At 35.2% G+C, this 26305-nt stretch overlaps 1 protein-coding gene across 8 annotated transcripts in view; it reads left to right on the top strand.

Moving 5' to 3' along the window:
- The window catches only part of GABRB2 (gamma-aminobutyric acid type A receptor subunit beta2), a 136606-nt gene that overhangs the window by 27334 nt on the left and 82967 nt on the right, over positions 1-26305 (top strand). For all 8 annotated transcript variants that reach the window (XM_086851277.1, XM_086851274.1, XM_086851275.1 and 5 more), the window contains one exon: positions 16942-17162. In XM_086851277.1, coding sequence (XP_086707403.1) covers positions 16942-17162 — 221 coding nt within the window. The remainder of the gene's footprint in view (positions 1-16941; positions 17163-26305) is intronic.

Below are 26305 nucleotides of genomic sequence, written 5' to 3'. Positions count from 1 at the left end.
GATCACAGAAGTCTGTAGAAGGCAGAGGAATGTAACTGAGGTTTAATACCCGAATCACCAGATGAACATTAGACTATAAAATATGATCTGCGTAAAAAGAGAAGAGGGTAAAATGCCCTGGGCCTAATCTGTTCTCCCAGATTAAAAAAATAAATAAAAACTAAAAATTATCAAGGCTGTATGCTTTGGAGTTCCTTGAGAGAAACATTTTAAGATTTTATGTCACATTGGCTTCGCAGCACCACTTTCTGGTCTGAACTGGATGGGTGCTGATGACCTAAGTTCCCTATGAATAGCTGATTAATATGAGTAATTTTACTTGTGACAAATTCAGTGTTTTCTTTTTTATTTCTGCTTATTGTGTAAGCTCCCTGAGAAATTATTCATAATTGAAATACAAACTGAAAGAAAAAATTAATGCAATGAATAGAGTTCTGTGCAATATAATGGAGCCTGAAGTCTCTAATAGGAGGAATTTAAGCTATACAGTAGCATGTAATTCTAAACGTGAAATCTATGGCAGTTGATTAGAGGTACCTGAATGACAATAGTACCAAATAAAATGAACTATTGGAAGCAGTTTATAAAAATAAACACTTTCATGAAGTTTATAATGTAGCTGTCTTTTATCAGTTGCTGAAATGAACATGATTATCATTAGAATATTCTTGGTTTTCCTTCCTAAGACTGTCTGTATATGTGTTTTGCTGCAAATGTGCATGTAATTTAAGCTCCCAAATTTCAAGATATTTGTAGTCATTAAAATGTGAAACAAAGCTTTTGTGCCTTTGTTCTCAAGTGCCTGGTGTCTGAGTTATAGTCAAGTTTAATTTTTTCTCTATTCAACTGGACCACAGGGGAATCCTTTCTTTAATTAGTAAATTGCTTTTCAGTTATGTTTTTACACAACGAATCATGGTTGAGTTTGCATTGCACTGTGGTGCTTATCCACTCTGTCAAGTTTGTGTTAGGAAACCAGCTCACCAGCTGTTAGGGGAAGAAAAGCAGTCAGTTGGCAGTTCTTTCTTAAATCTGGAGGTGCTTATTCAGAACTGAAGTACTGGGCTATGAACTGGTGCACAGAAAGGTTCAGGTTCTTCAGCTCACAGCTCCTGATTGTGTGATGCTGCTAAGCCTCTTGGCCCCAGCTCCCCTGCCAGCTCACAGGTCACTGTGTGTCAGAAGAGATGCTGTTGCCCCCTCATCTGTGTGCCAGGAGCCAGCAGCAGCACTGGGCAGACCTTCATCACTAGGAATCATTTGTGCAAGGAGAGTTCAAGGTGCCTCTGCTGTCACTGAGGTCCTTGTCCTGTGTGGCTCTGGAATCCCTGATGGGTTTCCATCTTCATATGAAGAGTCTTTTGAACTATCTTTAAATATGGAAAAAGTGCTTCTTTCTTAAACAGCACTGTCCAGCTGTTGCTCTCTGTGTTTGCCTGTGCTCTGTGTTTCAGGATGGCTCTTGATGAGATGACACTGGCTGTAGCTGTAGCCTGTTCTGTGGCTGAAATTATATTTGTATCTGGAGATCTCTGTAGAATGACTTGTATTCTCAAACCCCACAATTTGTACTCCTCTAGTCAGATATTTGCCTTGTTGCAGTTTTTCTTCCTTGAATGTGCAAATATGTGGTTTATTTTTGCAGAACAAATATCATTAATGTCCTTTCACTATCAGGTTTTTCCCAGATGTGGGGCACCCTTAGCTAGTTGCAGATAACTTTTCTTGGCATAACAAAATTATATCTTTAAAGAATAGCTGTGGAGAACATAAGTTGGTGAGTCTGCAATACATGCAGTAAAATCCACCAGTGGAAGACTGGAAGCAGTCTGTCAATTGGAGGTACCAAAGTGATTTCTTAGAACTTTATTATATCCATGCTTAAGCTTGTTGTTCATGTAACAATGGCACCTCTTGCTTTTAGGTGTGATGTTTGGTTCCTCTTCATCAGACATATAACAGGGTGGGGGTTTTAGGTGTTCTGACTGACATTTTGAATCTTGCTCTTTAATATGGTTTGGATTGTTGCTGTACCAGACTTTGTATTCTATGCTATAGCCTGGAAAATGTCCTTAATTTCCTCATACTGATTTTGCATATATAAGGTGGGATATTAGGATCTAGGTTTCAATAACCTGTTCAGTTAGAGTAAGGCATAGTCATTGAAATCCCATTTTTTGGGAAGACAGAAAAAACAAGAGATTATGTAGGCAAATGGATCATTGCAAGAACAAATAAAAATCAAAATGTGAACAACTAATTAAAATGAATGCATAGAAACATCCAAACATCAGTATGTGTGGAGAAATTGCTTAATATCCTTGAACCCCTCTAGGCAAAAAATAAACTGACTCATGGTAAGTTTCCCTGGGTATTAAAAAATATCTATTTCAGTTGCTTTGTCACAAGAAAAGTTCAGCTTTTGTTTGACATATGTGCTTCACTTAGTTATTTTCAATGCATAATGATGTTGCTCTTGTTCTAAAAGAGTAGATAGAAAACGCTGTCTTGCAGAACCAGAAATTCCTAAAATTAGGATGCTTTCACAGACAAGTAATTTGCTGTTGAGTATGTGTATCTATAGGTTTCTTTTACACACTTGAAAAGACTTCCTGGCTCTGTAAGTATATCACAAGTTGTGCACTAAATATTGTAATTTTTTTAAACTTCCTGGGAGCCTGAGTCTCTGTTGCATAGCTGTGGTGCATTACAGTGTGTAGGTTCTGCTGTTGCTGTGCTCTCTGATAACAAAGACCTGCCTTAAACAAAATAGACTGAAGAGTTACTGTACACTAACCCAGACCACCAGAGAAAAGAGGACAAGATTGTTGTTTTTCCCCTTAGTGTTGTTAGTATTAGAGTAACTTTACCTCTCAGACTTTCTATATTGATGAGGTGACTATATTTAACATACAGGCATAGCAAAAAATAGGGAAAAAATGGAAGCAGCTGGCAGGTGACCCTAACTGTTGTAATTGGTGTATTGGACTAAGTGTGCAGTAATGGGGAACAACACCAGAATCAGAGATCCCCTGTTCAGACACACCTTTTGCCTATTTGGCTGCAGAATCTTGCAAACTTCTACTGGGGTTGTACACTTCTGTAGGAGATATGACAATATCTGTGGTCAAACTAAGAATGCAGAGTTTCTGATGACCATGTCAAAAAAAATATTAATTATTCATGTGATACTCCTTTCTAGCTTTTAAACCAAAGGAAAACTTTGGTTTGGTGGCTGATTGAAGTAAAATGGTGACAGAAATTTTCATTTTGTTATTTATATTCTGTCTTCAAACAACACTGAAGAGCAAACTGGTCCTATTGTGTTATCAGTAATCAATTTAAATGGCCAGTGTGGAAGAGGAAGACCAAGATGTAGATATTTTTCAATATTTTATTAATATTTAATAGAGTTTAGGGACTATTTTATTGAAATTCTCAACAAACCCTTCCACATGTGACATGATTAACTTATTTTATGGATACTTATGCATAGCAATGTATCTGTGAGTGATTGAGAAAGCGACCTGGAAGAGGACGTCCTGTGAAGAGACAGCAGGACACAGCTGTATATTTTAAAGCAAAAAATTCACAGATGAATTAAGACGTGCTTTACTGCATTATTGGCTGCAGATATAAATTGGTTTTTACCTGCAGGTTTGGATCTGGGTTGCAGCACGATTACTGCTGACACTAGGCTACAGTAGGCAGGCACCTCCTCGCTGTTGCTAAAGACCACAGCATCCCACTTGTGTCTTGTTCAGCACTACCCACTCCTGCAGCAAGGCTGCTGCTGCACTGCCTGGAAATAACCTGTTCATGGCAAAGAGAACTCTTAACTTCATCATCAAAGTGGTTTGGCTGCTGGCCTATTTACTCTGAACAAAACCATCATCTGTACAGGAGCTACATTTCTCATTTATATAGTATTAGGAAAACAATTCAAAGAAATTAATCTGTATATTTTTAATTATTATTCCTACTTTAAGTATTTAGCTGTATGTGAAAATGTTTGCTCGATATATTTCAAGTCATATGTAATCACATAAGTGTGGATAAGATCATTGGTTTTCCTGTCAATTTTTGTTTAGAAGTAGTAGATGGAGACTTAAAAATAGTGTTTCCTTGGGGTTGTTGCAACAAAGTGTGGTAACTTCACCTGGAGTCTGGTGCACTTATGTGTCACCTATTTTTTTCCCACATTCTGTTGAGCTGACCTTAGGAAGTTAATTTAACTACGTAGTGTCATTACAAAGTGATCTTAAAACTGCAAATTAATAGAAGTGCTATGCTCTACAATGCTTCTGAGAGTGCCCTTAGTTCTTGAGGTGAAACTTGAAGACACAAGTTCAGGAGAAATTAATGAGTTTTGACCTTTTTTTTTTTTTTTTTAGTTTATTTCCTTTTCTCTTTTTGATTAGGGATCTCAATTGGAATAATTCACTGCTGATTGTGTGATGGCACATTGTCACAAGCAGGATGTTTTCCATAAACAATTGTTCCATAAGTAATTTTAGCTAATATCAAATACTTATGAATCATCCATGTCTCACAAAAAAATAACTTTAAGTCTTCCATCTGTTTCTCCTTAATTTTCAGCTTTATTACACACGCAATTACAATTTTCATCTTCTAAAAAATTCGCTACACAGTTCATTTCCCACAGAAGGTAAATGAATAAAAATTTGTTTTCTTTAGCATTAGCCTGTCTGTTTTCTATGCTTGGCTGGCAGCCAGGAATATTGAATTTCAACACTGAGTTTTTAACATGTGACTTTTAGTGTAAATAATAGATAATATATGTGGATATTGTGTAAATTATTCAGTGGTTGCAATTTGAAGCCTATTTTACCCCTACGTTTTTGTTGTCTGTTCAATTCTAAGCAGAATGGTTAATTATACTGAACCTAAGATGAATGTTAAAAATTGCTATTGTCCTACAAATAAGCATGAAGTAATGAATAGACTGAGGTTTCCCTATTGACTAGGAATTTACTGTGAGATTATGCTGTTCTCAAATATAGAAATTAAAAATTAATATATAAATACCAGCTTTTCCCAGCTCACTCACTGCAGTTGTTGCATTGTCATGTTCTAAAGTCATAAAAGCCATATGTTGTGGTATTAAAGTCCCATGATATCCTTAATGATACTCAGTAATTTAGTACATCTTTCTGTTTTATTGTAACTTCATCTGGGTAGAAGAGGAGGTTAAATTTTAAATAAATAAATGTGGTATGATAATAAAAGTTGAGGGGTACATTTTTTATTAAATCATCCAAAGAATTATTTGCAATTACACATCTTTATATAGCAGAGTGCAAAGGTAATTTATTTTTTTCTTGCTAAGAAAAAATAGAGAAGTTCAGGGCCATGTAGTTTTTAAATTTTTTTAATTCCATTGTGTGTATTTGACTCAAAGGAATCACACTCACATAAGGATTTAGAATAAACTTAGACTAGGGAATAAAAAATATATTTACTGTTTATTTAACAGATTAATGGATACATTTTTTATAAAGTATGATAGCAATGTAAATAAAAGGCTAGTGAAATAAAGTTACTAGAAATGGAATCAAATACTAGAAGACTTTTGTTGCACACAGATCTAGAGAAATATGGATGCAGATAAAACCTAAGAATTAAACAGAATCTAATGAAAAATCCATTTTTAAGTGGCTCACATGTTTCTCCAGTTCTGAGAAGCTCACAATTGTTACTGTCTACATTAAAACCCCAGAGAAGTTTTGTTTGGGTTTTTTTTCCTTCAAAGCCCTATACTGAAGTGCATCCATGATTTCACTAGGTACAGAATTAGCAGACGTGTGAAGCTTCGTGCCTAAAATCTCTGATCCTGCATGAAATTGAAAGTGAGATCTGGTTTTGCATGTGCATTTACCCGGTTTCTCTTGTTCGGTTTTGGGGCTTTTTTAGGTTTTTTGTTTTGTTTTTTTTTTAAAGACCCTTCACAGTACTGATTTGATAAAGTGCTCTTTTGTAAAACCCCAAATTATATGCTTAGTTTTAAGCACTTAGTATTTTCCTCAGTAAAAGTGCTTTCATGAAGAATTGACTGTATTTGCTTACTGTTTTTGCAGATTTTGCTATAATTAATTTTAGGTATTTTTTCCTATTTAATCTAAAGAGTCTTTAATTCTCCCAGGCCCAGAGAGCATCTCCTGTTGTAAATATTCCTTGGTGAATAGCTCAAACAACAGATACTAAATTCATGTTTCAGTGAGTTTCTAAATAATTGTGTTTGAGAGCGCGTGCATTGTAAGTGTAATTCATTGTGAGCTGCTGTAGGTAATCATGTTATACTCAAGGCCAGCTAAGGTCTAGCTCCACTTTTTGAACACTGCAGCCATGAAGAGATAATTTAAGAGTAGTACTTAATTGTAATATTTGGTGACATTAATAACAAGTTGTCTAATCAGAGAAATGAAGCAATTAACTTAGGGTGTGCCTGTCTCAAAACATTCACGGAACAGCCCAGGGAAGGACCTCAAAAGATCATATGCACTTGCTTATGTTCCCTGTTCTTCCCTTTTCACATCCACTGAGGGGAAAAAAAACCCAAACAAAAACAAAAAATCCCCACCAAACAAACAAAAAACCCACCAAATTGTGCACCAGTCTTTTAGAAAAGACCATGAGTTAGAATTCAAGTATCAGTATTTTCAATTTGCGAAAATTTCAATTTTCATTTGCGAAATCAGTGCTAATGGAATGCTCCAAGCATCTGTAGCACTCTGTAGTGTCCAGGAGGAGACCTTTGGTACAGGTAATGAAGAAATGTTGCATCAAGTAACACAGCAAAAAGTAAACAGTAAACAATTTGCATTTATATAAATCAGGACTTCAAACCAAGTTATATTGAAATGGTGACAATAAATTACTACTACTACTTTGAGTAGAATCGATGAAGACATTTTTGGGTGGAGTGTGTAAGTGCTGGTTTTGAAATGCTGTTTGGAATGAATAGTTACTGTCTGTCTGAAGATTTTAGTTTAACTTTAGGATTAAGGATTTAGCTTAACTTAGGTACTGGGATAATAGAGCCATGAGAAAATATAAATACCTGTTTATAAGAGGAAGATGTACTAAATAGGATTTTCAAAATCATTTGCATGTTTATGATTCAAATGGTGTTGGAAAATATGGTTTATTCTCATAATGGTTTTTTTTCTTAAGTTAAAACAAAAGTTTCATCCATGCTAACAAATTTTAGTCTTTGTGTTCATTTAATTCACATCTATATATCTTCTCTTTGTACTTAAATTGATTTTTAGACATTTGGGACGAAAGAATATTGTTACAAGAATATAACACCAGTATTTTCACTAGCATGATTATTTTTTTTAAGATCTGCAATCCTTACCTAATCTACTCTGTGTTACTTATTATAATGAACTGAAATATAACAATTATTTCAGGAAAGCACTACAAACAAGAGAGAGAACTGTGGGTAGAATCCCCAAGTACCAGTCTCATTTGCCAAACAAAGTTTCTGATAAATTCATTCCTCTAATTTAAATACCTTTAGGTATGAAACTCTTGTGTCAAAGTAATTGTACAGCTACTCTCTCCTCAAGAACAGGGCAGAGTATGTGGGGCAGTACTTACTAATTTACTTTTTAAATTATTTTCCTTTCTTTTCCAATTATTTCATGGCAAAGAAGGCTTCAAGTTTACTAGTGGTTATGGATTAGCTAGAAACAGTAACATTAAAAAAACCCAAGCGCTGTCAGTAAAAGCAAAGAGCTTCTTACCCATGGTGCTGGTATCAAATTTGGGTTCTGTTGTGTTTGCTTATAAATGGGGATCTGAACGCTTCCTCATTTTCCCTGTGACTTTCTGGGAAAGATGATGATCAGAATTCAAGAATAGAGTGTTGATAAGGAAAGCCCAGTGGGTAAACAAAATACAGTGTGTAATGCTGGGATGTTAGTGCTTACTTTCTTTCTTGCTTACTTAATTGGAGGGATGAAAATGAGGAAAAGAGATATTTACTGACACCAGTGAAACACCCTTTCTGGCAAGTGCATTACTTAGGAATTCACTTTTTAAAAGAAAACAAAAGCATTCTTAATGGGAAAATTTTACAGAGCTTCTACTTAATTTGGGCATGATGAGGATGCATCTCAATGAAGAGCTTCTTTAAAAAAAAATCGTAAATTTCAAGTAGTGTGTGACAACATAAGAATAGTTGTAAAGCACTTCTGTGACTAAGGCAGGAAGTATGCTGTTATTTTAAAAGAATAGATGTGTCATCAATCAAACCAGTGAACTGCTATATAAGTGTATTTCATGCTTGAATTAACCAGCTACTAGCTAGCAGATATCAAATCGATGTGTGCTGCTTCCCAGCTAATATGGAATGTGCTCAAGCAGAAATACTATATCCAGCACATGAGGTCATGGCTAGAAATACATGAGCTACTGGAGGTTTTGCTTGTCTAGCACCTGCACTTACTGCTATGGTTCTGCACTTATTTACTATGGTCTAATAATTTGAGAAAAAAGCAAAGCACTTCAGCTTTGTCTTTTTGAACATATCGTGACTAAAATATTTAACAAAATCTTTATTGTGAAGGTAAAAAATGAATTCTGAAATCCAGTGATACAAATTCATCAGGACTGATGAAGCTGCCAGGAGATGAGTAATTGTTTTTAGAACAATCACAGTGGAGTCATCATAGAGATTTTTGATTATTTTTGTGTCTTTGTATGTGTTTGATTTGTTTTTTATTTTCATTTCTCTCCAAAATTCCAATAATAGGACTGCAAAATATGTTTGATATCTACTGACCATTGGAGGGAAAGGGAAATAATGGTTCTGTTATAAACAGGGATTGAAACTATTTTGCCAGGTCATCTTATGAATGAAAACATGTTTTGTGTAAGTTTTAAAAAATGTTTGATGATAGTTTCTCCTGAAAATTTGTTTCTGATCCATGGTTAGTTGGTTTCCATATCTTTATCAAATTTTGGAGAATTTTTAATGTAAGAATTGACAGGTTTTAAGTTGGAATATATCTTTAGACTTCTTTCTAACAGAGCACATTGACTTGATTAATTTTGATTTGTTTCCAAATATATAAAGATGGGAAAATAATAATCCAAATCTGCAAGTCAAAAAAGGAACCAAATGCATTGCATTCTTTTACCTGTGAAAAATTGACTACTGCTTTTGGAAACACTGGTTTAGTGTTCCTTCAGCTGTGAAGAAAAAGCAAAACCTTTCTCAGGGGTTCTGAAGTATTCATAGGGTTCTGATTCTCAGGCATTTAATTTTCCAGAAATTTCAATGAATGTCAAGTGTGTGAAGTAGAGAGAAGGCAGGAAATATTGTATCCAGACTGGTGGTTTGGATGTCCAGATGGAAGGAATGATGTCAAGCTGAGTCCCAGCACGCTGTGTAAATGCCTTCCAGTAAGAGTAGCTGGAGGGAACTGCTGTGGAAGTTGAAAATTTGCTCTGTGCAAGATCTTAAAATTGCTTAAAACACATCCATGTTTTCAGAAGAGTGCCTGCCAAGTCAAATGCATTTAAAGTATGATTATAATGAAGTAGCTTAGTTAAAAATGTGATCGGTGTTTCCTGAATCATTTCCTGATGCACTTTTATGGGTATTTGCTAGAAGGGCTAAAAAGCATGGAACCAGTAATACTTTTATTGCTATTTCCCCAACAAGCAGTCTGACCAAAGGGGAAAAAAAAAAAGAAAAAGTATGGTATCCATAAGTATATTTATCCTTATTTTGTTAAAATAGGCTGGATTTGTATTAATGCCAAGTAAATACTTTCCATGCCAATTCCATTAACCATATACCTTTCATTCCTTGGAAAAAAAGTTCTCTTTCCAGCTGTCAAACAGTTACTTGTACTTCGTCACTGAAATACAAGTCTGACTTGAACTCTGGAAGAAATAGTGAATCACAAGGGAGGTGACAAATTTTGAAGGTTGAGATGAGGTATTTAATCAGTGACAAATAAATAAACCCATTCAGTAGTCAAAAATGCTAAATTAATTTTTTCGTTTTGATTCTTGGACAATATTTCTGAACAGACAGTACAAGTGTAGAGACATTATTAGCTCTTGATGAGAGGATAGCTTCTGTCTGATAAAGTACAATCAGGATTGTTTGCAAAGTATCTGTTAACAGTGTTGAAAGTGGAAATAAATGATTTAATTGCATTGAAAGTTCTCTGGCACAGATGAAAAACCTTGAAGATTAAGAGAGAAAGAAAACAAAAAAAGTAAAAATCATGTACTGTATAGGAACAGTGAATATTTTCATGAGAAATTGTTGGTGCCAATTGAAGCATATAGGAAATAGTAAACAATAGGTGCATTCAAAAATTCAGTGGTAACTGAATCCTGTTGATTTCTAAGTGTCTCAAATAGTTGTGAGATTAAAGAGTGGAGGCAATTGCTGAAAAAATGACACAAAAAGACTGGAATAATAATGCACTAAACAGAACAGATAAAAGCAGCAGTGTGCAATGGCTGTAAGAATCAGACAATGGTGATTTTGTATCAAACTGAAATTAAGTTGCAGTCACTGCTAGGTTTAGGATAACCGTCCTGATTTTTCTTGTTTGAAGCATAGGGAGCTTCTTTCTAAATGTGAGCAGCAATTTCATTTTTAATAAAGTCGTTTTCTAATCCACTTTTCAAGGTCTTCAAGATCAGGTTGGATAAAGGCCTGAGCAACTTGGTCTGACCTCACAGCTGATCTTGCTTTGAGTGTGAGGTTTGAACTAGAGGAAAATATACCTTTGTAACAGAGGCACTTCTGCTGAAATTTTTGCTGTGGCATATTCCAATAGGTTTTGGCTTTCCTGAACCACGAACACTTTAAGAGTGTAATTAATAGCTATTACAGATGCAATTTTTTTCCACCTGTTTGTGGTTTTTTTTCACAGATTTCTTTTCCTAGAGCATAATAATATTAATTTTTCTTTCATCTGAATACATCATTTATTCTCTTGCAGCATCTCAACTAAGTGTATTCTCTTTGCTGAGGTGCTGTGCTGTCATGCAAATTGGACCTTCTACCAGCTTCCACAGGCTTGTCATCACTGAAAGAAATGATATGTATTTATAATAAGTTGTCCGTTTTACTTCAGTGCTGGCAGTTCACTGCAGTGCCTGACATTTTTGAGAGGAAACAGCCTGTCACATCTTGGACTTCAGGGAGGAGAGCATTTAAAATGCAGGAAAATGTCTAGGTGACATGACACTATTGCTTTTTTCATCCTCACACTCTTCACTGTTCAAATTTCATTAAATCTGTACATAAAGTTGCAATATGAAAGAGATTATTGGCTGAGGGAGGGCTGAATCAGGGTGGCTTGTCTGTTCCCACAAGATTTATATGTGAATGGGGAGGAAGCACATCAGTTTGCTGTGCAGCCTCTGGCATATTGCACAAGATACAGAAACACTTCTGGGGATGTTTCTGCAGGAGATTTGGGCTCTCCAGAGAACATTGCTTCTTTCATGGTGTTGGTTTGTTACTGCTGGATTAACGAACCATTTTAGAGAGCTGGGAATCAGCAGGGCAGAGGGATGAAGTGTTGTGGAATGTGACAGTTTAACAGGAGAGAGCTGCTGCTGGTGCTCCTCATGGGACTGGGGCAATGGCATGAGAAAACTGCCAGATCACCCTTGCCTAGAAACATCTCTGTTTCTTTTTCCAAAGTGTATGCATTTGACAAATCAGAAAAATTAAAACAAATAAAACAACACAAAAAATGACGAGAAAATCAGCATAAAAATCTACGATGGTTAGTAGCAGTAGTATGTGAGAAAATGTATGCATGCAGACAAAGGGAGAAGGACTCAAAGCTCATTTAGAAGGAAAATAAAGCTAAAATGGAAATGTCATGCACGGACCTGGCTGGTTTCGTCCTGTAAATTTGTGTGAAGTTTCAGCAGATTTTGGAAGCTGTAATAAGCTAAATAAATAAATTGGTCTAATTGTGGTTTAGTTATACAGCACACTATTAAAAGAAATATTGTGTATCCTATTGTTTTGGCAATTCTGCAATGAAGTAAATACTAAAGGAAATGATTTGGATTATTTTATAAATATTTTCCTTCAACACATGCTCTCTCACTCACTGCCTCTCTCTTACATCAATATTCTCTTTGTGATTGTTGTTTAATCTGTGTAATCTGTGCTTATAAATAAATAAATCCTGGGAATATTTATTTCACTTTCATAAGTCTTCTTGAAAAATATTGCAGAATTTTTATCTTATAAATAAGTTTTATCTGCTTTAGATTAAGACCTATTTTATTTTTAGTACTAATTTAGTACATTTTTCAGAAGTTAAATGCAATGATTTGGAGCAGCATTAATTTGCCAATCCTTTCAGTCTCTGAATGAATTCTTAAGGCTTGGTTTGTGAAGAAATTTAGGAATCTGTAAAGCATAAGGAAAAAGAGAACTTATTCAAATGTTATGCCAGTTTAGTTCTGCATCTAGGCAAAACTTGAATTCTCAGATTTAATCCAGATTTAATACATCAGTAACTATATTCTTACCCTGGAATTTCTCCCTCTGCACCCCCCTCCATTCTCCTTCCCCCTCCACTAATGGTATTGGACACTCAGGGTTCTGGTTGCTGTTTATGTTTTTTTTATTCTTGAGTCTCTTCTGCAAAACAATATCTTAGGCCACCATCTGCTCTCAACAAACCTTTTAGCTGCATCTCCAGTTCTTCTTAACCACAGGTTTATTTCCACTCTACTTAATGATTATTATGATTTTTTTGTTCTGTAGAATTTTCAATAAATTCTATACTATTTTGCAAGGCAATTATATAATAGGCTATAATAGAAAGCAATGTAAATATGATTTCTGTTGAAGGTATTTACCTTTCTGAAGATCTGTGGAATTGTACAATTACATAGGGAATTATCTGGGAGTTGTGGGAAACAACTTGAGACACATGAGTAAAGAAAATTTTGAAATTCAAAATAAATTGACTTTATTGATAAAAAAAGTTTTTGATGTTTCTTGTGGCCTAAAAGATTTTTACTTCAAGGACACAACTAGATAATTTTGTGTGAGGCAGAAAACTACTGTTTTCATAACTTTTTTTAAGTGAGTATAGTTGCATTTTTTCATTGTGCTTTGCATTTGCTTTATTCATCTGAGAATCCTGCAGTGCTGTATCAGGGTGACGAGATCCTTTCAAAAGAGAACAATCTGAGAATCTCAAAACACATGACTCTCTTAACTAAACAGCAGTTAGATTTCAGTTTTCAGTCCAGGTTCACTTTAACCAATCCTCCTCTTATTACCAAGAGACAGCAGATCAGCTGGCTGTAAGACCTGTGGCAGATGCTGGTTGATGGGAATGATATGCAGATTGCTGGCTCAGGAAAAGTGCAGTATCATGATTCAGTCTGGATGACTTGTCAGAAATGAAAATCAAGTGTCACAGCGTCTTCCTGTAACCTAATTAAGGTTACAGGAAGCATATCAGCCAGAACTGCTTCATTTCACTTCAGTGCATGAAATCCATTGTAGTGTGAGGCTGTGTCATTAGCTAAATCACCATGGAAAATCAATATAAATATTGGCTACCCTCAGTAGTGCTGAGACACAAATTCAAGCTCTTGTTGCTGAAATCCTATAGTCTTTTATTACAGATTTCATATAATCAGGATCAAAACTTTCATGCTAAGGAATCAAGCTCTGCTGACAGTCATTTGGCTTTCACACCCAAGCCTCTTGCTTGATTCTAGAACACTTTGTTTTTCTGAGAGCTGTGGTTGGACATAAACAGCCCATCTTTGCTGATTTGCTCAACTGACAAATGAGAACTGCTGATGAATAATTCCAGGGGAGTTAGAGAAAAGTATATAATAAGCTTGGTGTTGGGATCTTCCTGTTTATGGAAAGATAAACTTGAGACAATGTAATTTCCATGAAGGAAAACTCCCCTAGTAAGTTTTGGGAGACTCAGTTAATTACAAGTATTTCACAGATTTAAACCAGTTCAGGAAGTGGGATTTGATAGACAGAGAGTTCTGTGTAAGGTTTCTGATGTCATTGTTTGTGGCTTTTTAATTTTATTTGTTTTGAGGGGGTTTTGTTTATTTTGAAGTAAAGATTTACAGAATGTGAAAAATACTTTTTTTGAAAAGGCATATGACTATTTTGGCATTTCTTTGGTATCACCTGCTCCTGCAACAGTTCTTTCTACTTTCATGTAAGTGACTGTGCACTTTTTGGTATCACAAGCATTAAGCAGACTTTTTACATTATTTTTTCTCAATGAGAGACTGAGATAGATAATTTTGACTCAAACGTCTTGTAGTGGTTGGTTTTAAACAAAAAGAAGATTGAAAGGATTGTCAATCAACACTTTTAAATGTTATCAACAGTTTTTTAAATGTACATGTTAAATATAGTGTCCAGGCAAAATCTTCAGCTTCAGGCATTCACAGAAGGAAATTATTTTGTTTTAAAATAGCCATATGTGGAAATGTAGTAAAGCATTTTTACAAGTTAGTAATAACCAGGAACATGATGAAGAGTGGATTTAAGCCAAACCACAAAAAAGTTCACCATTCATTACAGCGGTGCAATGATAAATAGCTTCTTCAATTTCACACTGTCTTATACCACATTTACAATATACAGAATGTATGTTATATACTTTAGACATTATATATTCCTTCTACTTGTCTTTTTCTCCTCTGAAGTTTCCTGCCTTTATTGCTACCAGTGTTTCAGTATTTAATATGCGTTTAACAGACTTTTTTCCTGTAGTATTCCTATTAGATGAGAATGGTCTTAATTTCAAAGTATAAAAGGTCTTGGGATACTTTAGGGACATATTGTACTTACCCATCTTTTTTTGAATTATTCTTTCATTTGGGATTTTGAAAACAGATGCCTTTGTCCTTTCTAAGGAATAAATCACAGTTATTGTGACAGGTTTTGATTTCTTCCTATCTTACCAATTTCACTTCGATGTATGTAGCTTGGAACATCTTTGGGGTTTTGAAAATTATCATTAAAAATAGAAACCTAAATTCAAAAGCTTGTAACCATTATAACCATTTCTAAGGAGTTCTGTTTTGACCATCAGAAACTCCAGTCTCATCTGAAAACTAGGGCCAACAGATGACAAATAATTTTTAGTTGGAACACCAGCTCTTTCTGGAACACAGTGTGTTTGCTTTTAAACTCCAGCTTGGTGACTTGGCTGAGTTGACATTTCTTTCAGCAATGCCAGTGCTCCAAATTTACAGTTTTATGTAATTCACTTCTATGCAATGAACCATGTATGTCAGGGTTTTTCCTCCTCTTCTTTTCCTCTTTTACTGAGGTAAAAAAAAAAAAAGGAAAGCATGTTCTATGTATTTATGCAATATATTAAAACATGTAGGTTATTCCTTGGAACAGGAATAAAATGCAGCATTCCAAGAACGCTGTAGATCATTATTTGATGATGTGATATATTAGTGTAATGAAGACTAATAAATTTTCCTACTGAAGATTTTCTGGTTATGAATCAAATCATGCAGAACAGTGGTGAAGCAGAACAGTAAAATTCTTCAGATGTAGGTGGAATGTTCTTGCAAGCAGAATCTCATCCTGACCCTGGGGAGGTGGGAAGAGGAAGAGGTTTTAGATTGATACTTTAGATCATTGAAACTTTGGGTGATCAGATTGTAGAACAGCTACCAGGTGAATATATTTGCTAGTAAAACAATTGGGAAGGCTTATTTGGTGTTTCCCCACCTGAGTTCCTGCAGAGTTGCTGTCGTGACACCTGGCCAAAGGTGTGGGGGTTCCAGGCACAGCCAGGGGCACAGCAAGGGAAGGGGACTGACCTTTAACCAGTGTAGACAGGAACACTGATGGCACAGCAATACCTTTTGTACTTTGTGTTGGTAAGGAAGAAATGCTGTAACTATTCACAACAGAACATGAATTTCTCCCTGCTTCACTGAAAACTGAAGAGGTGTTTTGAAGCCCATGTACATGGGCTCTTTTGGGGAGGGATGAGGCAAAAAAATAAGAGTGTTTCCACCACTGAAATGCACATTTCTATAAAAAACCAGTTTATACTGATTCATGTGAGCGCAGACTGTTCTGCAGAAGAGGCAGGGTCACTTAGTTTCAATGTGCTGTGTCATTGCTTACAGAGCTCTGCTGAAATATCCCTAGTTCTCACAGGCCCTACCTAGTTCAAGGGTAGACATTGTACATTGTAAAGAGAATAATCACAGCAACCCAATTTCAGTGATTTCTTACTGGGGTGTTCAGTCTGTGAAACTGCAGAATAAGAAAAATTCCAGATTTTTCTGGATCCTAGTTGCGCTGTCTGAATTGTGACCCTGAAGTAACCAGAGTTACTTCATCTATAAAATTAAGATTAAGAGTGTAAGAATCTCAAAAAATTTCCATTGGTTTCAGTGCCCAAGGGAAAGTTAGCAGACTTTGAGGAGATTTTAATTTAGGGAAGTCTTTGGGTGGTGACTGCAACTTCAGAGACAGAAGATTTGATTCAGATCTCTATTGAATACAGTGGAGACCGTGAAATTAAATCTGGATCTGTGAATGTTCCTATTTCCTAGAACTCCCAGGCTTTTCAAGTGCTACAGAAATTGCAAGCTGTGAAATGTCTATAATTTTTAAAATTTTATTTTTAAATATTGAAATGAGAACTTCCAAGTCATTCGTGAAATGTAAATACCCCATCTTCTTTGTGTTCTCGCTGCTTTTATTAAGTGTATACAAGATGTTCAGTAGTGTAAAAATAAATAAATTTATTTATGGAAATTCTGCAGAGAAATCTTTGCCTTTAGGAACAGTTACAATGAATACATGTGTATTTGTATTGTCACTTTGGTGCATATGTATGCCATCTGTTTCAATGCAAACTTTGTTTTTTCTAATCACAGGACTATACCTTGACAATGTACTTCCAGCAAGCGTGGAGGGATAAGAGGCTGTCCTATAATGTAATACCTCTAAACCTTACTCTGGACAACAGAGTAGCTGATCAGCTCTGGGTGCCTGATACCTATTTCCTGAATGACAAGAAGTCATTTGTTCATGGTGTCACTGTGAAGAACAGAATGATTCGTTTGCATCCAGATGGAACAGTCCTTTATGGACTCAGGTCAGTATGAACCATTTCTAACTCTTCTGTCTCATATTAAAACCATGATTAAAAAGCTAAAAATAAAAATAATTTCTTGCTCCTTTTTTTTTTTCAATTATTTTCTTTTTATTGTTGTATTCTATATAACTGGTGATATTAGAGAAAAAAAAACAAACAAGTGTTCTAAAGATGTATTCTAAATCTAAGGATTTTTTTTTTAATACAAATTTCTGAGATAAACTGCCATTTTTAGTACAGTTCAGGGACTTATATTAAGAACAAATAAGACTGTAAATATTACTTGAAATGCTCATTCTGGATTAAAAGCCTGGTTTAGAACTGCTTCTTCAAAGGAATTGAAATACAAAATACAAAATGAGGATTAGAGGAAAAAACAAAAAATGTATATGACAGCTGAACTGATAGTTTAACTGATATGTTTTAAAAATACTTTTGATTGAATATTAGATTGGTTTGTATGCTAGGCAGATGAATCAGCTTTCTTATTTTCACTAAGATGAGGTATGACTTGCAATGTTTTACAGCCTGTTGTTTTGTACAGACAGGGGTGACTGGAGAAATCAACGAAGGGGCTTCACTCTTGAGAAGTTCTAAAAACTTGGGGAATTGTTTGTTTAGTAATATTAATTAGGAATTACTAATTAATATATTAGTAATAAATAATTGCTGAGAAATTGATTTAAAATACAGCTGCAAAAGGTGACTGACAGTGCCATGTGGGTAGGTAACAAAACATCAGGAAAGCATTGTCCAGGTTAAGAACAGAAAACGCTGCAGAGCTTGGTGTTGTGTTTGCCAATGTTTGCTGTGCCCAGTTGTGTTTCCTGTGGGAGCAGTTCAGGCTCTGGCACTATGGCTGGGAGCAAGTCTGGAGTTTTTGTGGTTGTTCAGTGAACCAACAGATACTTGGTTCCTTGAAATGCAGTTGTAGTTTAAAGTGAAATATAAACCAGCTACAGAACACACATTAATGGAGTGAGAGCGAGCATAGCAACGGTCTTGGTGTAGTTTTCAGTTAAAGATTCTGAAATTAAAATCTTTATTATTAGCTTCTAGAACAAATTAGAAATAAATATCAGATTTAATTTCTTCAGTAATGCTAACTTTTTTTTCTATTTGTGGCTTTTTTTATTCTGACTACTTAACCATCTGTAATAATTTCTATTGTTTTAAATGGTTCGTAAACAGTAAGAAGAGTTCATAAAAAATTGTCCATAGAAGAATCAAGTAAAAGAAAGTTTTGTTTTCTGGGAGTTTCATTTTGATGTTGATTTGTTTTTCAGAAATTTGAAACCTTTCATGAAATATACTTCATTTAAGGTTTTGAGGGTTTTGTTTGTTTCTTTTTTTTGAGCTGAACCAGTGTTGGTACTGCTTCATTGTTTTGGGTGAAACTTTTCCTTCCTTTCATTCAGCATAAATAGCAAATCAGTTTTAGTGTGTTTTATGAGATGCAATAAAGTGAAATGATGTCTATTTTTTACTTAAAGCTGTTTAATGTAATTAGAGGAACCATTATTAATGCTTTGAGCCTTTTTTCCCTGAGTTATTTTCTTCAATACTTGCAATCACAATATGTTACCCAAAAAGGTTTTAGAATAATTCTAAAATGGGATTTTTTTTCTATTGTAGGACTTGTGCACAGCCCAGAGTTAAAGGTATTTAGACAGATTTTTTTTCCTAGATAAAAGATTTCACTTTAGGAAATAATTTTCCAGTATTCTGGTATACCTAGCAATCTCACATTAGAGATTATCAATTCTTACATCTCTTTTAAGACTGGGTGCATTTCAAGTGTTCTCTTTGCCTTGCAAGCTGGCACAAGATGAATGATGGATGTGAATTCTGCTGGTTTTCTGTTGCTGTGCTGCAATGAATTGTACCTGAGGACAGGGGCAGGATGGCTGTCAGAGCCAGCACTGTCACTGGGGACTGCAATTGCCTTCACTCCTGTGGCAACTGTGTACCTGAAGAGCTCAGGGGTGAAGGACACCACTGGTTCTTTTGTGTTCTGGGCTAGAGACTATGGAACATAACAGATACCTAATAGATGACATGCTAAGAAAATACATGTCCTAATTCTTAATGAACCACAGACAAGTCTTGTGACATGTAGAACTGGTTTCTCCTCCTCAGACTCGGGTCAGTAGGTCTTGGGCTTTCTGGCTAAAATGTCTTCTGAACCCTGGGCTGGATGGGGGAGATGCACCAGTGGTAACACAACAGAATTACTGGCCATATTCTGCTTTTGCCTTCCCTGGACCAAGTGGCAATCAGTGATCTCATTCTAATTGTAAGGTTTTAGTTTTATAGCTTTAAGTAGCTTTATCTATTTCATCTAAATTCAACTCAGAGTTTTTGTTATTTCAAGTGTCCACAGTACTGATATATTTAATTCTTGCTTATTCGTAATTTCCACATCTTAAAAAATTCATGCTGGGTTTTATTTCTCACATATCTAAAACTCCCTGTACACTATTATTCTGAAAATCACTACTGTTGTTGCTGCATTAATTTACTTTAGCTGATACTTGCAGTCACATATTCTTACTTTGGGATTAATTTTTCCAAACTGAGATTCCTTTAAGTATCAGTCTGAATTTTTTACCTCCCCATACATCTATTTATAAACATCATTACATACACACATGTTGCTGTAAATTTGGTTGCATTTATCTTGATTGAACCAAATTTGATTTACCAAATTAACTGAACTACAAGTGATCTCATCAGTATAAATGTAACCATCCCCTTTTTTTGTGTCCCTATAGTTGAATTTCTACTTCATACAGCAAGCAGTGATCCCTTAACATTTTTCTCTGTTTTTATGAGCAGAGATGTGACATCCATGGTGTGTATGTCACATCTGATTAGATTTGACATTGGGAAGGTAAATTTCAGGAAGGAGTAAGAGGCAGTTTTGTGAGCACCTGGATTATGCTGTCACTGAAAGAGGGGATAGAAGGAGGGGAAAAAAGAGAAATGGCTAATTATGAGTGGAGCCATCTAAATGATTGGTATGTTGTCCTCCTAGCCTGCCTTCTTCACTGCAACAGGGCATTAGTTAAGGGCATAACTGAGTTCTTGACTTTTTTTTTATAGAGAATAGGACATGCTGGTTGTTTTTCAGTTAAGAAGGACTTTTATTCCTCAGGGATAACTGCCAGCTATTTATGTTTTGGAAACATGTTTTATTTCATATCTTTTTCATATTCCATCTGACAGGAAAATTATTCATTGCTGCCAAGACCAGGACATTCAATAGTATCACCTAAATGGTAGAAAATTGTAAACATGTAGTCTTAAATGAAGAGTCATTACAGGGAAAATTACTATGTTGGAAATTAAGATGACTTGCAAGAGGATATTAGTGATTTGTCAACATTTAGAAAATTAAATTTAGGCATTCAAATCTAGGATAGCAAATAATTTACACTGGGTTGAGTAAAGCTTGAATAAATATGCAGTCAGAAATGAGGAAAAGATACGGCTTTAATTTCTTAGTGTTAAAATACCTGGTTTATAAAATACATGCAGCAGAAATGGGTGCATATCTATCTATATCTATCTATCTGTATCTATCTATCTATCTGTATCTATCTATCTATCTATCTATCTATCTATCTATCTATATCTATCTATATCTATCTATCTATCTATATCTATCTATCTATCTATCTATCTATCTATCTATCTATCTATCTATCTATTTTCCCCTGACTTTTGACATCAAACATGTTCTAAAATGTGGATGGAAAATTCAGCTGTCTTCTGCTTTCTTCTGTGTAACCCTGGGGAAGAAGCACTTCTTCAATTGTTGCAGCCTCTGAAAGCACCAAGTTTTTGGAACTTTTTTCCAGGGATGAGAATGCAAGATTTGAGAATGGTGACAAGTAAGATCCTTCAATTTGAAAATTTAGAATTACTGCTTTGTGTATAACTACATTATAGTGTCTTTCTGGAACTTGCCTCTTTGCTGGCAGAGTCTTGTGATGTCATGTGTCCGAGTAAGGGGGGAAATTTAGTTTAGACAAGAACTAAACACAGCTGAAGGTCAAGATGTTTTGTGTGGTTTTGCACCATTACCAGGCTGTTTACAGAGATACTGATTCTTGCATACACTTCTCCCAACATTCCTCACAAGAGAGCTCTGTGACAGTGGGTAGAGAACTGATAATTACATGACCAAGAGCATTACATGTTTTTGTATCTCTTCAGTAGGATGGTTTTATGCTTTTTGTAAATGGGTGTTTTTTACAGAAAAAAATAGAATGCATATAGAACTCCTGATATGAACCAATTTCTGTAATGATGTTCCCGTGTTTTTTAGCCAAAAGATAAACAAAAGGAAGAAGAACAGAGGAGGTTTTTTTTCAGAAATTAAAGACTTTTCCCATTTGAAATGCCAACAGTTTTACTTGCCAAGATTCATCTTATGCATTACCAACTATGAATCTCCAACTCAGCCAGCAATAATTCCTATTTGACTGATGGAACACAGTAATCTCCCACAAATGAGAGAATTATGTGTATGATGGCCTTGCTTTGTTCTCTATTTCCTGCTATCAGCATTGAGACATGAATCTTAAACAGTCCTGGATGACTGTATTTTGTGTTGTCTCAGCTGTGCCTTCTGCTGTCCACTCAAGCAGTTTCAGCTGCTTGGAAATTTGCACTTCAGCAAGTAAAATAGGTTCTCTGATATTTTGCTCTGGTAAAACAGCACTGGGCATTTTTGTTGTATTATTCGATGTGTTCAGGAATTTAACTCCTCACAGGCAGTTTATTGTCTATGAAATCCAATGGAGAATTCTAAAAGCAATTGCTTCTCAAATAACTTTAGTTCTCAGACCATATGCTTTGAGAGGTGAATTTTTCATACCAGCTACCCTTCAGTAAAGCATTTGATCTTTATTTTGCTATTTTTTCCTTTTTTCTGGTTTGGTGGGTTTTTTGGGTTTTTTTTGGATGATTAGGTTTTTTTTGGGGGGTGGAGAATGTTTGTTTTTTGCGGGGGTTGGTTTATTTTGGGGAGGTTTTTGGGGAGGTTTTTGGGGAGGTTTTTGGGGTTTTTTGTTTTTTTAAAATTTTTGAAATTATTTTTTTGCTGATAGAGCTTAATTTTAATTAAATCCTAAGCATGATTTGGAGGTTAAGCTCCATTTTTCAGTTTTAAAATCATACAATCATTTGTATGGTCTGGAACTCTGGAAGTGTTCAAGGCCAGGTGTGAGAGGGCTCGAGCAACCTGGTGGGAAGTGTCCATGGCAGGGGGTTTAGAACTGGATGGTAATTAAGATCCATTTCAGCCACTTAAAACTTTATGGTTCTCTGAATTAAAATTAAGTCTTTGGACTGCCTGCAATATTTCAGATATCCTTGTTATTCCAAAAGATCTTTTGCAAGAAAGCAAGAGGCCTGTCCTACCTTTTTGCTACAATATTATATTTCCAGAAGCTGGACAGAAAGTGTTTAAGTACTTTTAATGTACATTCATGTTAAGCAAAAGATTTTCTCAAAATCTTTCTCACTTTGGGGATTTCAGAAGAGATAGGAAGAACCTGGACTTCTTTTCAGGTAAGAAGATAATGTGTTGGATGCTCTGTTCTTGATTGTCATACCTGTCAAGAGGGAAAGTGTTTCTGGTTTTATCACATTTGTGCCTCTCTTAGCTGTGCAGCCCTTTATGCCAACTGGGGCCTTGTCCAGCCTCAGGGAAGAAGAGGAAATAAACATAATGAGGTACCCTGTAGCATACATAGCACCAACAGCATCTCAGAGTAGTGTTGCATTTGTTAAAATAAATAAGTAAATATTATGCATATTTTTATTAGGATGTCTGAAGTATCAGTAACTTTCTGCTCTCTAATTAAAAATACAAGTTTTCATTTTGGATATATAGGCATTGCAAAGAGGAAGTAAAAAGTAATTTTTATTGGACTTGTTTGAACATGAGAATACCAATCTCTGAAGAAGCGTTTCCCTTGTATTAAGTGGGTAATGTTTTTTTTTAGCTGATGCTCACACCTATAGATGCAATTACTGACTTTTCCTTTGCCAACACTTGCCAAAGCTAATTCACAGTCTGACATGCAGTTGTTTACTCTTGCACAAGAAATTAAGTGAATTCAATTTCTGTGTCCAGATTTTCAAGTCTGTTAGTACCCATAGACATGTGTAAGAACCCTTAAATCTTGCATGCAGGTGGTCAAAGCAGGAAACTTGCAGAAATAAATGCAAACATAGTAAAACATAATTTCAAACTGAACTCGTGTAGCTGTTGAAAAACTTAAAAAAAACTGAATACTGTACAATTATGTAGAATTTCAAGTACAAAGAATTTCTGCATTAACAAGGAAACATTACCACTCCAGTCTCATTATTTGGAAGTCCTGGGGCAGGACAAGTCTGATCATAGCTCTTTTCTTGTACAGTCAGTATAGATCCAGCAAAAGGAAAGGAACTTGAATCCTGGAGGGTCTCTTAAGTGAATTAATTGTTGTTACAAGGTATCTGCTCTGGCCCAAGGTGTGGCCAAGATGCTGGTTTCCTTTCTAATGCAAATAGTTCTTTTGTAGGTTCCAAGGAATAAAGCAGAGAAATGCAACTACTCTTATTTCTCATAACACTGTTTCTGTGAAGAGTTGGACGTGAAACAAATCATCCAGCTTCTCTGCTCAGTTACTCCATTTGGTAAATTAGAACACTAAAAGCTACCTTCTCACAGGGGTGTTATGAAGATTAATTAATTAGTTTGTAAAGTGCTTTGATCCCATAAAACACTACATAAGTGCCAAGCATTATTATGAAGAATTATAAAATGCCAGCTCTCATGTGCACCTTGGGATGGCCAGGTTATAGATACAAATCTGGTTTGTTTTCTCAGAATCACATTGTTCCACTTCTCCTATGTAGCAGCCCATTCACAAAATGAGCCAGTTTTAGGAAAGATGCAATTTCTGGGAAAAAAAAAGGAGATCATTGACTCTCAGAAATACCTCTTTTCAATTAAGGACTCATAGATTATTATGTATTTTTCTGCATTATTTGGAATGACATCTTTTCACCATTTATCCTCAGCTGGAGGGAGAGTGGTTGTGTTTTAAATATCTCCCCTATCTGAAAGAAAACAAAGTTATCTTCCTATTTCAGTCCCTTTGCTAGATTTTAAGTATGGGAAAAGTATTCAGAAGGGTCTTTTGCTTTTATTTTTTTATGAAGTGGCTGTTAAGTCATTAGTATATGAATAATTAATTCAATTAAGTTTAATATAAAAAAAAAGCTTTAAGTCACAGGAATCCTTCCATTAAAAGCCCTATTATCCAAAATTATTACATTGCAATGAAGTGAAAAAAAAAATCTGAGTTTTATTGCCTAACAGACAGACTGTGGCATTTAGTCTTTATTAGTAAGAAAAACTCCATCAGCTACAGAACCATGAAATTGTTTAAGTTGCTCCAAGGGTATTGCATATTCCAAAAACCAATAGAGGTCATCAAACATTTAATCTTAAATTAAAATGTAATAATTTATATAATTTAGAATTGCAGCAAACTATCATTTCTGTTCTGAAATGTCTTTGATTGTATTATTTGAGCTGGTAATTGGTGATCCTGAGAAGGGAGATTTTTCCATCTGGAAGGACATGTATGAAATCTCAGAATGCTCTGATCAAGACTCAGCTAATTGGATAAATTCTAAATGTGTGTGTACAAACACATGCTTAAATACATTATATATATTTGATAAATAAATACTGTATTCTCGTATATGTATGAATTCTACTTGCACATATTGTTTGTTTTTTTACTAAAATTGTTAAAATCTGAGGTGAATCTCAGAAGCAGGAGCAGGGTTGGGGTCCTTGCATGTGTCAGAAAAATAAAAGGGCACTGTCTGTAGAACTAATAATACCTTTTGTGGGTCATGCATAATCACGTTCTAGTTGTTGTGATTTTACAGATGAAACTTCTATTTTACACTTTTAATGTAAGACACTGTAGAATACTATTTATTGAATGAAAGAATATGGGGTTTTTCCCTACCAAATGTCTTATCTGAAGGTGTATGTACTTGGATTTAATTTTTATTCTGGTTAAATATCTAGTTTAGGTGATATTTTTTTCACCCAAAAAACATTTCCTTTGTTTTAATGCATTTTCCGGGAAGACAACTGTTGATTTGTTCACCCAATGTTTTTTCCTACTTTGTTATTAAGTTTTACAGAATGGTAATATGTTTTCTGAGAGATAAGAATTATTTAAGCTCCTGAAGTGTAAGGGGTTTGTTGGGTTTTTTTTTTCCCTTGCATCTCTTACATCTATTTCTTTATTTCTCTGAGAACTGAAATTTCTTGTGGTCTTCAATTTGCAAAGTAATTGAAGAGAACTTTCCTTTGAGCAGTTTTTAGTCCTGCTTAGAAGGAGACTATGATAAGTTATAAGAAATTCTGGGGGTTTGTGCTTCCAGGTAAGTTCTCCAAACTCAGGTTGTGTGTATGGCTCTGCAGAAGAGCACTTTGAAACTATGCCTGTCAGTGATTTTTTAGACTATAATGCAGATATTTCTACTTGCTGTTCAGTGACTAGATTTTTTTTTCTCCTCTAAATTACTTGTGTAAGATCATAAATTTGTTTTTCTGCTGCTTTTTTATCTTTCTGAAGAGTCATTCCTAGAACATTTACTGCATCTGCTAGTCTAGAACTATCTGAAAAGAGGGAGAGTAGAAAATGTTTGGAAAGCTCTTTTTTAAAATTTACATGAACGTGCCATCTGTACAAGCAGATGGCAAGAATGTCTCAGGGCCAGGAGGAGACTGTGAGATCAAATCACAAGGAAAGAACTACATGAGGCATGTTCCTTGTGTCAGAAGAAAAAGGACTTCAGCAATCACCTCACTGATGTTACCTGGAGACTGTTTCCCCAGAAATCGCTGTTTCAGTAGCAGAAGGTGTTTCAAGGTGGTGTAATCAGTGATCCCCATGGTTTGTATTCTGTGGACATGATCTTTTCTGGCAGTTGTTCAGAATCAAGCAAATCTCCAGGACTCTAAATTATTCTCACATATGGGCTGTAAGTCCACATTGAGCATTTCACAGGGAGGGTTTGCCAGAGTGCCTTATCCTGCTTAGCTTCTGAGG

Source organism: Cyanistes caeruleus, chromosome 15 (assembly GCF_971803275.1).
Source record: "Cyanistes caeruleus chromosome 15, bCyaCae1.hap1.1, whole genome shotgun sequence".
NCBI classification, from domain to species: Eukaryota; Metazoa; Chordata; class Aves; order Passeriformes; family Paridae; genus Cyanistes; species Cyanistes caeruleus.
The sequence above is the reverse complement of the archived record's forward strand: the minus strand, read 5'-3'. Positions and strand labels throughout refer to the sequence as shown.